The following is a 15,813-nucleotide window of genomic DNA, read 5'->3' as shown; positions in this document are numbered from 1 at the left end:
TCCCATCCTGCAACCCACACAGGTAGGTTTTAAGCCTAAGCCCTGCCTCTCTCAGTCTGCCCCATCCAGCTGCACACCACCACACCTGGCTGTGTAACACCTACAAAAGCATGACATAATTCCCCGTTGCTGAACACAGGGGGTCCCCATGCCTGTTTATACAGAGATAAACCGGGTCGTCTGCATGAGTTACCGATAATAAAGAGTAAATTCATCCTGTTTTATTTTAATTGTAGACGAAATTAAGACTATAAGCAACATCTCTACTGGTCCTGAAACTTCACTGACTGGACCCTAATCTTTATTCTCAACGACCAGCTTCTATTAGCTAACTTTTAACAAGTGTATAGGCAAAGTAGGGTTGTTTAGACTTTCCACAGTAGAAGAAAAATACATCAGTTTAAATTAAATCCACTGCTAACGTGGTCATTTCCTGCTTTGTTAAATGGCTAATTGAATGCCAGCCTGCTTTCAAAGAAGTGTCTGGCTTGCTCTAACTTGCTGCAGTGAACACCCTAGTTTCATATTGCTTGCATTCTTGAAAATGTTTATTTGGACAGACATTTCTCAGCAGACCTGCTTCCAAAACACACATTCCAAAATACTTCAAATTATATAGTAATTATAAATCCCCTACTTTTAAGTATTAGAAAGAAAAACAAGAATGTCAACAACTAAAATGAGCTCCATAATTTATGCAACAACTGGAAGCATCAAAGTTGAGGGGAAGGGAGAGCTCCCACAACCCTCATCTAAAACCAAGATCATCCACAGATACTGAAATCCAGAGATACTGAAAAATCCACATATACTGAAATCCAGATAATATTTACCATATACACTACCACTCAGCCATTTTTTAAGTCCCAAGGTAACATGTTATGGATCACGATTCTACCAGAAACTGATGTTCCTTCAGAGAAGGTCTAAAGCCACCATTCTAAAAAACGAACCAGGAGAGAATTTTAAATGTTCAGAAAGCATTACCTGGTGCAGGCTGTCGTTCATTCCACTCAGTTGAGATTAAAATTTCTATAACTTTTATGAGGTGTTCAGTATTCTCAGAGCTACAAAAAAAGAGAGTTTTATTAGAAACCTTTTTTTCAAAACAACAAACTCATGTTCACTTATACAAGTTCAAGTCAATGTGTCTGGTACAAAGGTGCACATGCATCTGTGAGCAAGCATCTTCAGAGTAAGTTGAATGATCCATCAGCTTAGGACTACAGACATCACCCCAAAACACATGCTTCTCTCCTTTCACCTTACCTGGCTGCCGGGAATCTGAAAAGCAGAGGGCTGAAAAGTTCAGAGAGTACTCTTGCACTCAGAAGATTCTTGCTGGAGGTTTGAGAGAGCTTGAAGAAATGTTTTAGCAAATACTGAAGCGTAAGCCAATACTGATGAGGTATGTTAGGTGCCCTAATGAGCTTCTTCAACAGCTGGATATATTCTTCAGGGCTCTGTACTTCTACAGAGTTTAAAAAAAAAAAAAAAAAGAAGAGTTGTTTCTAGATATTAGTGACTAAACACCTAGAACATTTCTGTTCTTCTAGCTACAGAAGAACGAGCCCTTTTAAACGGAGTCATCAGAAGCAGTGACAGAACATTTGTTCTCCTCGTTAGAAAATACATTGTGAGAAAGTAGAAATCTCAAGTTAAATGGAGATGCAAGAAACTCTCGGTGTAAAAAACCACAAGAGGATCAGGGTGTGCTGGCAGAGATCTGCCCTCTACTGAACAGCTCTGAGTGTGATTGGCTAGTTTGGAGGAGCATCAGATAAGTATCACACGTTTTAACTTTGAAGGTTACGAACCACAGTTTCCTGCCCTCAAAGCAGTTTAACTGAGCATTAGCTACTAAGCCTGACAGTCCTCTTCCCTCAACACATTTTGTAATGGCCACTCGAGGAAAATGATAAGGACATCCCCAGTCAGTGGGTCCTGGTCCCAGGTTCCCTGCATCCAAAGACGGCCCTTGGAACACTGTGGCCTTCAGTGACATAGTGAACTTTGTTAATGCTGATAAAAGGTTAACAATTAGCCATTTCAGCATGTGGACAGTCTTCCTAAGCAAATGAGAATCTGGGTCTTCTATTGGATGCCCCGGTAAGGGAGGGAATTGGTGCTAATGGGAGGAAGGGTGTCGGGGAGGGTGCAGATTCCTACCAATATTTTCTAAAACACCGCTCTTTATATGCAGCATTTAATAGAGTTTACATGCACCTGCACATCTCAATATATGCGGTCACTGAGGTTTTCAGAACAGAAAACAAACCTTGGGCTAAATAAATCATTTCATTGTAAACGGCTACTGGAATGACAGGATTCGGTAAGTCCACAAGATAGCGTTTAAAAGCGTCTCCTAAAACTTGCACATCGATCATTTCCAAGTCCATGGAGGCGGCATCTGTGACAGAAACATTTTAAAAAGTATTTCAGACATTGTATGTATCGGTTGGGCCCATTTTTCTGAATATTTGACTTAAATGTGCCACAAGAAGGGAGGCCACAGGAGGGCAAATATAAAATTCTTGAGTATTTCTTAGCAGTGTTTCTCAAAAGGGTTGCCCCTGGCATTGCAGGTAGAACACTTGTTCTTTGTGGAAGTCTGTCCCCTAAGTTCTAAGCATTTCCCATGATGGCTTCTGCCCATGATGCCAGGGGCACGTTCCCAGACGGTGGGGCAACAATAATAAAAAACCACACCCCTGTTATAAGCTGAATTGCGTCCCCCACAAGTCACAGGTTGAAGCCCTAACTCCTACTGTCTCAGAAGGTGAACGTATTTCGAGAGAGGGCCTTAAGGAGGTGGTTTAGCTAAAATGAGGCCATTAGGGTCGGGCCCTGATCCAACTTGGCTGGTATCCTTCTAAGAAGAGGAAATGTAGACACATAAAGAGACACCAGGAGCACAAGCACGGAGGGAATGCCTCGTGAGGACTCAGTGGGGAGGTGGCCATCTGTAAGCCAAGGAGAGAGGCCTCACAGGAAACCAAACCGGCCTTGACCTGGGACTTCTAGTCTCAAGAACAGTGAGAAAATAGGTTTGTGTGTGAAGCCACCCAGTCTGTGGAATTTTGTTATGTCAGCCCTAGCACACTGAAGTAGCCCCCCGAATATACCTTCTGGAGGGTGGTTCTGCTCTGACTGAGAAACGCTCGGTCTAGGGATGGCTAATCATTTAGTAAATGCTTCCTAAAACCTCAACAGGAAAACATGAAATGCAAATCCAGATATTGCCTAAATTTTGAGTTGCTGAATACTGCATCTCAGAATTCATACAAATTTAGCTCAGGAGAGTGGCTGAACAAACAGTAAGATATACAGAATTTTAACGGTCTCAAAAATAGCCATAAAAATACTTTTAACATTTTTAGAATGTTTCCCCCTGATTCTGACAGGGTATTCTAATTAGGATACAACTAGTCTAACCTGTGGGCACTGAACTAGCTCCTAAGAAAGAGGAGCACATCTGTCTAGTAAATCCTTCAGCCAGAAAAGAGGTCAGGCAATTCAATAACGGGGTGATACTAATCCAAACCACGCTCTGAGGACTCAGGGTAGAAAAAGTCACAGTGCCCGGCAGAAAGAGGGGCTGCTGGGGCGGGAAGGGCCAGGGGCATCTACATACAGAAGCGGCATTTGGCCGCTGCTGAAGGATGCGCACCAGCGACATGAAGGCCAACCTGAAGATTATCTGGAGCCTTGTGTACTCAGTGGAGACGAGGTGAGCTGATGGATGAAATGCTATAGTTTTCAACAGCTTTATTCTTTTTAGTGTTAAAAATCAGCTGGAAAAGAGCGCTGCTGGAAGTGAAGGGGACACTTCTGGTAATTCGAACTGCAGTGTTAGAGATGGGTGAGGCATTATCAAGAACTGACATAACGTGGGGACTGACTGGATCGGGTGGGGGCCTGGGAGAGGAGGAACCTGTGTCCTCCAAGGTGTGGGAGCCAGAGGAGGAAAAGGTGGCGTCCTGGACGGCCACAGAGCGAGTGTGATACTATCAATCACTGCGGGTTCAACGCGAAGTTACAAGAGTTCCTGGGACACATCGTTGTCATAAACCAAACCCGCCCCGCTAACGAGGCAGACCTTACAAAAGAATCACACAACACCAATAAAGCTCAGGAAAGTTCATCTGGTAGAGAATGTGCATAGGTGAGCTGGAGGAGAAGAATTACTCAACTCCGTCAGTGGAGGGGCACACGGTTGTGCCCCAGAGAGCGAACGGCACACGCCACATCTCCAACAGGGCTGGGAGAGGCAGTGCCTGGTCTGGGCACAAAGGACCCACGTGAGAAGTAAGGCAACTACCAGTGTGCCTGTCAACGAAACCTGTGTGTGCACCACGCGAGCAACATGCCACAGCCACTGACCGCCTGACAAGCTGCTGCCCCCCTCCCCCGCCCACGGACCCTTCATGCCCGGTATGCTTCGTTTACTAGGTCTCTTTGCCCCGGGAATTAATATTACCTAATTTGTTCATCATAAAGAAATTGATAAACCATTTGGTGATTGGTAAAAAAACATGAAGATGCTCAGTATTCCACAGGCCCCTCCCTCGGGCAGGGTTTCTGCTGCCTTCCCTGTGCAAGAGCAGTGCCGATGGGCCACGTCTCTATCAGGACACTTCCCAGACAGTATGGTAATTAGGTGTCTCTCTACTAGACTGAGTACCTCAAGGGCACGGACTGTGGCTCTTCCCTGCTCTTCCCTCAGTGCCCAGCACACAGGAAGTGCTTGCGAAATGTTTGTGGACTGAGCATAGCATGTCCTCAAGAGTAATGTCAATTCACCCAGGCCCTTCTCTTAACACATGAGGTGTGTTCCCAAGAGCCTTAAGCCTTTGAACAAAATCATCTTATTTCAAGCCTTGGGATTAGCCTTTGGATAAGCTCCCTTTATGTCAAACCCATTAGTGCTGATGACATAGTATATTGCTTTTTTTAAAGTAGTTTCTAAAGCTCCTTGGAGCTCCTGACTTTTGTTCTGTAAGTCTCCTTTTCTGCATTCAAACTATCCTAATGAGCTCTTCCAAGAGCTAAGGACATCTGTCATGTGATGACTTCTGAGGTTAGCTAGGCAAGAACTCCACAATCTTTAGGTCTAGGATGGAGGAGTTTATACCCTCTACACCCCAACTTTTCACTGAGTCTTCTCAAGACAGGTAAACTAGTAAGCTCTCCAGCATGTCACCCTTCCTCCCAAAGGGATGGAGTCTCCTCCCCAGCTCATCTCTACCTAAGTTAGTAGTTCTCAGTCAGGGTTTTCCATTTTATTGCCTCACTCCTACCCCAACCCCCACTCCCAGAAGACATCTGGCAATGTCTGGGGACATTTTTGATTGTTGCAATTCGGGGACCACGCTACTGGCATCTAGTGAGTAAAGGACAGGTGTGTTGATGCTGCTAAAGCCTCAGTTTTTAAAGTGAGGTGTAACTGCTGACATGTTACCCTATCTATCATTGTAACAACAGAATTTGAGATTTGTTTATGTTACAAATGATCACCACAGTCGGTCCAACTGGATAGATTAACTAATCTATCACCAGGTTACAGAATTTCTCTTTCTTGTAATGAGAACTTTTAAAGAAAAGGCCTGCTTCGGGTTAAGAGAAACCAAAAAAAATCAGGAGAAAATTCAAATGAGAACAACAAAGATTAATTCACTTTAGGTCAATACAGCAGGAGAAAAAGGAGTAAGACTAATTTGGGTGCAAGTCCCAGCTTTGCCTTCAGCAGTGACGGATACTGCTATCCCAGGGGTACTATGGAGATGAAACTAACTAACTTAGGAGGGTGCTAATAAAACTGGGATGTTGTCTTCCACATCCATCCTTTTCAGACATTGGTAATTCACAGGGTTGGTTAAAAGCTATGAATTCTTTTCTCTTTTTTTTTTATTTTTTAAGCGTGAGTGACTTATCTCTGAGCCTCCTCCAAGGTATTACAATATTTTTATGGACTGAGAAATCCTCAAGCTATGAAAAATCCTGGAGGACCCACTCCTAAATTTAGATGTTTACTCTTTTTCTTCTCACAAAATTCACTTTTATCACACAGAATCCACATGAAACCAGTCTTCTACGTGTGTGTTTTGATCTCAAGTGACGAAGAAAAGCTGTCTATCAAAATACATTGCTGACGTTATTTTTGGTTAGTTATTCCATCTCAGAGGTGATGTGAAGATTTTTTTTCTAAAGCTAAAGTGCATCATTTGTATTCAGTCACATTTAAAAGCTTAACCACTATTTCTCAAATAACTCTCATCTCATCGGTCTCTGATGCCTAAACATTTCCTGTGACTGTTGTTCAGTTTGACCAATATTCTGACCAAAACATGTATCTCAATTTCAATTGGCTAAGGACAAAACTCAGTTTCCTTACCACTCTGGTCAGGCTGTGAGAAATAAAGGACAAGTGTTTCCCCGTGAGTTTTCTGCCAGTCAGCTCCTACTGACCTACTCTGGGGGTAAGGCAGCCCCCAGGGCACAAGCCCTGCACATGTGAGAGGCTGGCTTCCACGCACAAAATAAAAATGAAAGTTTGAAAAATTTTTTTTTCAAACTTCAAACATTTGGGTGGTGCATTTCAGGTGAAACTATTTTTTTTTTTTTTTTAAAGATTTTATTCATTTATTCATGAGAGACAGAGAGAGAGAGAGAGGCAGAGGGAGAAGCAGGCTCCCAAGGAGCAGAGAGCCCGATGCGGGACTCGATCCCAGGACCCTGGGATCATGACCTGAGCCGAAGGCAGACGCTTAACCATCTGAGCCACCCAGGCGCCCTTCAGGTGAAACTATTTACTGATACAGAATCTTTTCTTCCCAGAAACATCTTTTCTAGAAATTGTCATGAGCTGCCTCAACTTCACATTTTCATTTACTACATTCTTTGCACAAGTAACCTGTCTAGAAGAGCTTCTTCCCAAACGAGGTTTCGTTCTTTTGGTTTCAGATGTCCAAATTCAATTACAAGAATGTGAGGCAGAGAATTATTTTTCTAAAAGAAAAATTCTGAGAGGGAATGAAGAATCTGAGAGATTTCTACAAGGGGCTACGGAAGATGACTTGCTGGAATGATGGCCAGTACATTTATTCACATTTGTAGTTTTATTCCATTTGGCAAACTGAGTTGAATTGATGTCATCCAACCAATGGTGTGCTATAGGTGGCCCGCTTCAAAGGGCCACCTGCGCTCAATTCTTTCCAAGTTGGGAGTTTAGTGATAACACGTTGGCAGCCTGAAACTGACCACGGCGGGCATACTGACACCGTGGAAATGGGCAAATGCTACAAACCAGGCTTCCTCCGCCTCCCTGAGAGTTGGGTTTACCAGCACGCCACTGAATATAACAGTATCATGATGTTACTTAATATAAACATGGCATGAAAAAGCAAATAAGCATGAAAGGAAGGAAGGAAGACCGAAAAAAATAAAGGAAAATGGAAAAGGTCAGAAGAGACATTTGTTAAATGACATAGACTTATAAATATTTTTTAAGCTGATCCAGATGAATCAGATGTTGCCAACTGCACGGTCAGAGAAAGATGGTCGATATGCAGAGCCAGAAAAATCCCAAGGGGGTGTTTCTCTCCTCTGCAACTCCTGCAGGACCCAGAGGCTCTTGGCTGTGAGGACAGACCATATGCCTGCAGGCCCGCATGCACACACACCCCAACTCAGGAGACAAACATCAAAGGTCAGCGCGGGTTTGCACTGTTACCATAATAGGGCAGAGGGAACTGTGTGTGATTTCTGAGCTTCCTTCAAACTTAGAACACTGCACGGTTAAGTTCCGGTTTTTGGTGCTTTACCTGAGACCGAAAGGTACGAGCCATGTTCCCCATTTGTCTTTCTAGCTCTATGACACTCACCACAATCAAGAAGCTGTCGTAATTCTGCTGGGTTGCTGGAGCTCTGTGTTCTGTATAGAGTTGAACATTCCAGACCTAAGACACAAAACAGACTGAGCATGCAAAACACAGTTCTCTGGAGAACCTGTGAGCTTGCTACCAGAAAGACATTCCAGTTTCCATCCCGTATCTATTCTAGATGTGTACCAAATATTCTTGGAAGTGAAGTCCTACTATTAATCTTAGCTGGCATGTCAGTAATTTTGGCAAAGTCATCTGGCCACTACAGAGTGAGTTAATTATATTTATTAAATTATGGAGAATTTAATAGTTTCCATACAGTAAGTACATGTTAATAGTTAGAAATCACACCAAGGTTATTTCCCCACTACATGGCAACAAAGAGCTTATGTGTCTAGCACAAGTAGCAAGAAACGTATTTAATGAATGCCCAACAGACAACACCCATGAAATAAGAATATAACAAGGTAACAGAGCCCCTCTACTGGTCGATTACCTTTCTTTTCAATGGCTTCCACTAGCTTCACGAGAAGAGGCGGGGCAATGTCAGGAGGGGCAAACTGCTCGGCGAGATCTGGAAGGGCCAAAGCTGCAAATAAACAAAATCCTATGATTATGTTTAATTGGGGTAATCAAATGCATGAGACAACAAGGGAATTTAAATATAAAACAGTGTAGTTCTATCGGACACCGGCAAAGTCGGGCCTGAGCAAGACCGAGCCCCGTGCTGGGCCCTGCCCTTCAGAAGGCTCCTCTCTGGCCCTCTTCCAGCTGTGCCTCTTCCTGCACCTGAAGGTTTGGGGGCCCAGCGGACAGGCCTGCTTCTCCCCTGGGACACACTCTGAATACTTAGCTAGAATCCAGGAATTCCCTGCCCAACTGGCCTCTCGGGGCCTCTTACCCAGGGTCTATCCTCCCCAGAGCAGACCTCCCTTGGGGGGTGCCCCTGGGCCTGGGGCTGGGTGGGCAGGGCTCAGGGGAGGAGGACAGGGCAGAGCCCCTGCAGGGCAAAGCCAGGATGGGTGCATGGTCCACCCTCCCCACATCACCACAGGTGCTCTGGGCCAGAACCTGGAATCCAAGAAACCTAAATTCAACCCATTGCGAAAGAAAAACTGTCCAAGTAGGAGGATGGGACAGATTTTACTCAACTGTTCATTAACATGATCTATTGCTTTAAAATATTTAGACACAGGGCACTTGCAAATGATCACTGGCCCTGTGACATTCACTTTAAACCCCTGTGTACCTGCCACCCAAGCCTTTGTTTGCCGACATGCATTTTGGTCAATTAATATCTTAAGAAATGTGATGCTTTCACCAACGGTATTTCCATGCTTTCTCTCCGTGTTAACAACTGCAGTGATACAAGAAGAGACTAATTGGATGACACACAAATAATGGCCTTCAGCAGTACATTTATAACTGTAGTCTCACTCCAAAAATACCCAAAACCATTTTAAGTAAAAATATTCATCTCATAATACACCAGAAGAGGGAGCTAAATATATTCACCTCACTTTTCTCAAACTGCAAAATACACTTAAAGGATAGTCTATATGAAAATATCTACAGGTGCAACCTTTTCATTAGCCACCAACACATAACTTTTTCCCATTTAAGGTTTATTACTGTGCACTCTTATCTAGGAATAGACAGTTTATATAACTTAAGGAAGATTCAATATTTATACTTTTGTTTCAGTGAGATTTTAGTGGTACGATTCAAGGCATTTATTATGTTAGGCAGATTTCTAACGAAGCCCACCTTCCTAAGAGTCATCACAGAAGAAGAAATTCACAATATAAAAGTCAACCTCAGAGAATGAAGTATGATTTATGTCACTTTACAAGCCCTAAACCCCATGGTCTAAGAGCCTTTTAGACTGCAGTATGCCCTGGGAGAGACGGACACAAGTGATCTTGCCACCTAACCCAACTGGCCATTCAGGTCCCCAGGATAAAAGAAGAGCTAGGTGAGTGAAGAAAATCGCACAGCAGCACCGTCCACCAGAACTTTCTGTGATGATGGAAATGCTCTATTAGCTGTGCTATCCAAGAAAAGCGGTGACTGGCCCACTAGCCACATGTGGCTCCGGAGCAGGAGAAATGCAGCCACTGCAGCTGAGGAAAGGAATTGTCTTTTACTGATTTAAACTGAAACAGCGGTATGTGCTAGTGGCCATGGTATTAGACGAGATCAGGCGCGTTCAGGGTGGTATGGCCATAGACGTGGCCATGGTATTAGAGCACACAGTCCCACAGCCTGGGCGAGGATGGATTTTGTCAAGAGCAAACAGAAGAGTCCTGAGTTGGGCTCTGTGCTACTAAGACCTCACCATAAAGCCATCCCTGGGGACAGAGCTTCTGGACATCGGGTTCATCAACATCTGAGCTCAGGGCATGAAAAGTCTGTCACAGCTTCCCAGGTGACTCTGTCCAACTGCAACATCACCGGAACACGTTATGGACTTCATAAAGGAAGCACAGACATGCCACTGACTTTCTAGACAGTCACGATGCAGAGAGCTGAGTGGGAACTCCACCTCCCGTGTTCCCCGTACCTGCCCGAGCCTATGGAGCACCTGGACAACTTGCTAGGAAGAAGGAAGACAGATTCCCAGGTACGACCACAAATCCCCGGAATCAGAAAATCCAGGAATGGAGCTGATCATCTATTTTGGGTTAGTACTAAGTTTTAGGACATGCTATGATGATAAGCAAAGTCAGGTGGGTAACCCCCTGAAAAAAGAAACCAGCACCGACATCCCCCAAATCTCTAAATGTCATAACGTGAGTATATCTGAAAAGCACTGAAAATAAAAATGTCTTGCAAGTTTCATGTAGTCTTTTTCATTAAAAGCATTGTAAAATAAAAAAGGATAAAGTGTAAAATCAAAGGGCATACCATTTCATTTCCTCTGATAAACAATAAACTACTTCCTTTTGCCTCAGAAGATTATCAGCTCAGAAAAATGTCCTCCCCTATAAATGCCTTCTACACTGAACAAGCTGACATGTATCATCCTATCAGCATATGTAACAGAGGAAAACAAAGGTAGAGAAACGGTGTAGAGAAATATTAATTAGAATTCACTGCAGTTTTCTCCTTAGCCTTCTCAAACTTACAGGTCTGACTTAGCACATGCCAAGATACAAAAAGCTAAAGATTAACTAGTAAATACACAATCCCACATGGCAACGCTCGTCCAACTGACATGCCCTGTTCCTCTGTGCCCGCCCTCAGAAATTACTCAGGCCTTTTTTTTTTTTTAATTAAAAAAAATCTTTAAAGTTGGCAACTGTAAATGGAATTACTTAATAAAGGTTTATCTCCTTCCAGAATCTTATCAACACCATCATTTCTGCAGGCAAATTTGAAAGTTAAATTAACTGATAATTAAAGATTTCACCTAATTGCGATTGAAATATGCACCCAGCAGTTGTTTTATGACTGGGTTGGCAAATACTACATAGAAAAGGGTTTCCATCTCTCTATTTGTTCCCTTTGACTTGAAGAAAAAAGAAAAAAAGTAAAACCTTCTTTCTTTAGTCCTTTCAATGTTTGTGGCAAAAAATGGTAGTTTACCTTCAGTATCCTGAGCTACAATATATCATGTGTTTCACTCAAAAAACGGTTACGTCAAGGGGCACCTGGGTGGCTCAGCTGGTTAAGTGTCCAACTCTTTCTTGATCTCAGGGCTGTACGATCGAGCCCCACCTCAGGCTCTGCACTGGGCGTGGAGCCTACTTGGGATTCATATTCTCTCTCTCTCTCTCCCTCTGTGCTCCCCCCACCCTGTTCTCTCTAAAAAAATAAAAAATAAAAAAACGAACTGTTACATCGAGTGTTGGAAAAGCACTGTGATAGCCATCAGGAACCTACAGCAATGCTGGGACTTTTCTCAGAGCACGCCAGAATACAAAGAAGAAAGCTAGATGTACATCAAGAGGGTAAAGGTACTCTTCCTGTAACAGGTCTAGTGAATTTCCCACTAAGTTTTTAATACTGATAAAAGCTGTATTACTCAAATGCCTGAATCATTACAGCTGATTAAGGTTTTGCCATGGGAGTTTTTTAAAAGAGAAATTTTATAAGGAGAAACCTTATTTTTTAAATAACAATTCAGGGAGTTCCTATTCTCTAGTACAAAATCTGTGATTCAATTCATTTCCCCTTTCAAATATTTAAACATAGGGAATATGAAGCCCTACCCAAGAAGTCTTTTTTTTTTTTTTAAAGATTTTATTTATTCATTTGACAGAGAGAGAGAATACAAGCAGGGGGAGCGGGAGAGGGAGAAGCAGGCTTCCGGCTGAGCAGGGAGCCAGATGCAGGGCTCGATCCCAGAACCCTGAGACCATGACCTGAGCTGAAGGCAGACGCTTAACGACTGAGCCACCCAGGTGCCTCCCCCCACCCAAGAAGTCTTTAAAGTTCACATTTTCTACTTCAGGCAACAGGATCAACCGACATCAAAAATCTAAAAAATATTCTAAAGCAAAATATTAATTATTTCAACAATCCTAAAATCAACTATTCCTCTAATTTTATTAAGTATACAGGCCAATATTTCCTTTTCCATTACATCCCATTTCAAGAAATTCCAACAGGAAATTGCGATTGCTAGGCAACTACCACATTTGGCAAGTTGCTCTCTGAAAGGTCCATGATAAAGCACCCATATCATATACTTCAATAAACTAGAACAGTGGAAGTAAAAAAAAAAATACAGGATATACAGATCGTACATGATGGCTATCAAACAAAACACAAAATGACACAGCATGTTCCTAATGAAGTTTATATATAAATTCTTACTGGGGTTTCATCTTCCAGACAAATTTTTATACCTGAAGAAGGAACGCTTTTTGGCTTTGAAGCCTGCTGTAGCCAGTGTGTATGTCTGCAGAGCCAAGTCCACTCTTAAGAACTTGGACGAATACACAGATCTGCTGACTATAGTCCCAACACCAATTTTTGTTATTTTTTTTTTAAATTTATTTATTTTAGAGAGAGAGAGAGGAGGGACAGAGGGAGAGGGAGAAGGAGAGAAGCAGACTCCCCACTAAGCCCAGAGCCCGAGATGAGCCTGGTCCCACGACCCTGAGATCATGACCTGAGCTGAAATCAAGAGTTGGACACTTAACCGACTGAGCCACCCAGGTGCCCCAGTCCAACACCAGTTTTTGACGTAGTGGGATCAGTTTTCATCAAAAGAAATCAGTATTCCTTAGGGAGAAAGAAGACAAGAAGGGTCTAGAGGTGGTGAAGCCAAGACATATATTGCTTCAAAAGAGGAACCAGTCTTCAACACTGAAAGGAACACCAATGAATTCGGTGTCCCTGGTTGCAGAAAGAATTTTCGATGACACATCAGATGCTGCGTTTTCCATGAGTTCTACTTTTCTACCTTAACCCTGGTGACAAGCAATCACACGGAACAGGAGAGAGCCTTCTCTCCAAACTCAGACCCTTCCCAAACCACGAACACGGACAGGCCTGAACAGTCCCTGGGCACCAGTGGTGTGTGGGAGACAGTGGGATTCCTCACATTAAACCGTGCCAACACCATTACAAAGTGCAAGATGAAACCAGCACACAGCTGCACCTTTTGGAGGCGGTCTCCATAAAAAAAGATATTTCAGAGTCAGTGCCTGGCAGGGATGAATGGAAAGTTTAAGCTGAAATTCTGGGACTCCAGAGACGGCCCAAGCCAAGTATTTCATTACTGATGGAAGTAGCTTGGAAGTACATGAAAAACTGCCACTTACCTTTTAAAATGTCATACAAATACACAGAAAAGAAAGTGTATATGCCAGGCGTGGGTCAATATTAAATCAAGATGTTTGTTGATTAGCTGTTGCTGAATCAAAACTTTTATTTCTGTCTGAAACAACCCCTCTCATTATTTCAAATGAAAAATGTACATTCTGGTAGGCAGAAATCTAACAAATCCCAGTAACTGTCTGAAATAAACTGTATAAGCAGATTCTTACCTATGTCCATAATGGTTAATTATCCTGACATTTAAACGTCTTAAGCTCTCCTGGCAAAACCCCAACAAATGCTGGCTAAGACGGTATAGCTAAAAAACTAAAACAAAGCCAAAAACCAGGACGGGTTCCTTCACTTTGGAACACATTTGTTCAATCAGCAGTAGTGCAATTACTAAAAGCACACGTTTAAAGCCAAAGAGACCTGGGATTTAATCTTGGTTTTGCTACGTACTGAGTGTATTCTTGGACATGTTAATTAACTTGAACCTCAGTTTCTCCATCTGTAAAATGGGAATAAATTATGAATGCAATAAGGATTAAGTGAATAATACAGATCAACACGGTAGGCATGGTGCCCAGTATGGAGAATGCACAAACTAATGGGTAACTGTTATGAATTTACAATTATTTATGTAATCTTTTTCACTATTATAGAGTTTTAATTGTAATGGCAAATTTTAAGACCAGAAAGTATTATAATGGAGACAGAAAGAATTTTCAATACTTTATTTTTTAGACATTTATTTATTTATTTGAGAGATAACATGAGCCGGCGGGGGGGTGGGGAGAAACAGAGGGAGAGGGAGAAGCAGATTCCCCACCGAGCAGGGAACCCAATGCCAGGCTGTATCCCAGGATGCTGGGATCATGACCTGAGCCAAAGGCAGATGCTTAACCGACTGAGCCACCCAGGCGCCCCTCAATACATTTTTTAAGCTGGTACGCCAGAAGCATTTTGAGAGGGCACACATTTCCATCTTGCCTTTCATTGTAACATATAAACACAATTATCTTTTCACAAGTCACACCTAAAATATAAAGGTATATTTATAAAGACTAATCTGAGTTATTTACTTCAGTTTTCTGAACGTGAAAGAAAAATGAAATTGGAATGATACTGAACTTGGTGGAAACAAGGACTTTTTTTTGAGAAGGGAGGAGAAAAAAGTATGGGCAAAAAAAAAAAGGAGTAGAGTCCATGTGGAAATAAATCTTCAGCTGTAACTACATGATTTTCAGAGATAACTAGTCAGAGGGAATTAAAAGACCTGTCAACAGACTTAGCTAGGAAGTTTGCAAATCTTTTCAGACACCCTAAACTAATTAGTCTTTAATATCTTTATCTTCTCCCACTTATCCCTTCTGCTCCACAGCTTAAAAACAACTGAAAGGGATCTGAGATCTCTGCCCATTTAGTTTTATTTCTAGACCACAGCCCAGTATAGGAAACAAACAGCAGGCAAAGATCTTATTAAACATATGCAGACATTACAGCTTTGCTTTGGATGGCCTTAGCTAGAACCTCAGAGTTGAAAGATCACTGACGTGAGAGATTATACTTAATCTTTGACAGGCTAGCCCAATTAATTGTGATTGTTACCATCCAAACTGGAGTCCGATCTAAAGATTACAATTTACAGCATACAGCAAAAAAAATTAAAATGCTGGGCAGGAGGAAAGTGAATAAGAAAGAGACTCTCCTTTCGCACCCCAGGAAATAATGTATAGGTGAGTCCCTGGGACCCCGGGAGCTAACAATTTTTAAGGGAAGTGGGTCTTTGGGTCTGTTGGCTTAGAAAGATTTCATACGAAGTATGACTGAAAAGCCCCAAAAGGGAAGGAAAGAAGAGAAAAATCACGGGACACACCACAGTGGGTGCCTGACCATTTGTTGAATGAATATTGCTGAACGTGCACTAGGAGCCACAACCCCACACAAAGACATGCTTTCATTTTTTATTCCTAGCAGTCCAAAGACTTACCGTCCTTATTATCCTGACTCAAAAGGCGAGAAAGTCGAGCCTTACAGAAATTAAGTCATTTGGTCAAGGTCGCAAGGCTTATAAACAGTGCCCTGAAGCTGGGCTTGGACCTGTTTTTCCTCCCCCTGAGCCGACAAGTTAAGCCCCAGTAAGGAAAGAAACCTGTGA

At 42.6% G+C, this 15,813-nt stretch overlaps 1 protein-coding gene across 2 annotated transcripts in view; it reads right to left on the bottom strand.

Annotated features, from left to right (window-relative positions):
• PIK3R1 (phosphoinositide-3-kinase regulatory subunit 1) overlaps positions 1 to 15,813 on the bottom strand; it is an 83,950-nt gene that overhangs the window by 18,802 nt on the left and 49,335 nt on the right. For both annotated transcript variants that reach the window (XM_035014565.1, XM_035014566.1), the window contains 5 exons: positions 8,380 to 8,472; positions 7,884 to 7,958; positions 2,279 to 2,410; positions 1,270 to 1,471; positions 988 to 1,067 (listed from right to left, as the gene is read on the bottom strand). In XM_035014565.1, the coding sequence (XP_034870456.1) occupies positions 988 to 1,067; positions 1,270 to 1,471; positions 2,279 to 2,410; positions 7,884 to 7,958; positions 8,380 to 8,472 (582 nt within the window). The remainder of the gene's footprint in view (positions 1 to 987; positions 1,068 to 1,269; positions 1,472 to 2,278; positions 2,411 to 7,883; positions 7,959 to 8,379; positions 8,473 to 15,813) is intronic.

The sequence above is a fragment of the Mirounga leonina genome, unplaced genomic scaffold, assembly GCF_011800145.1.
Source record: "Mirounga leonina isolate KUSES-001 unplaced genomic scaffold, KU_Mleo_1.0 Mir_168, whole genome shotgun sequence".
Classification (NCBI taxonomy): Eukaryota; Metazoa; Chordata; class Mammalia; order Carnivora; family Phocidae; genus Mirounga; species Mirounga leonina.
This window is presented reverse-complemented; position numbering and strand designations above follow the sequence as displayed.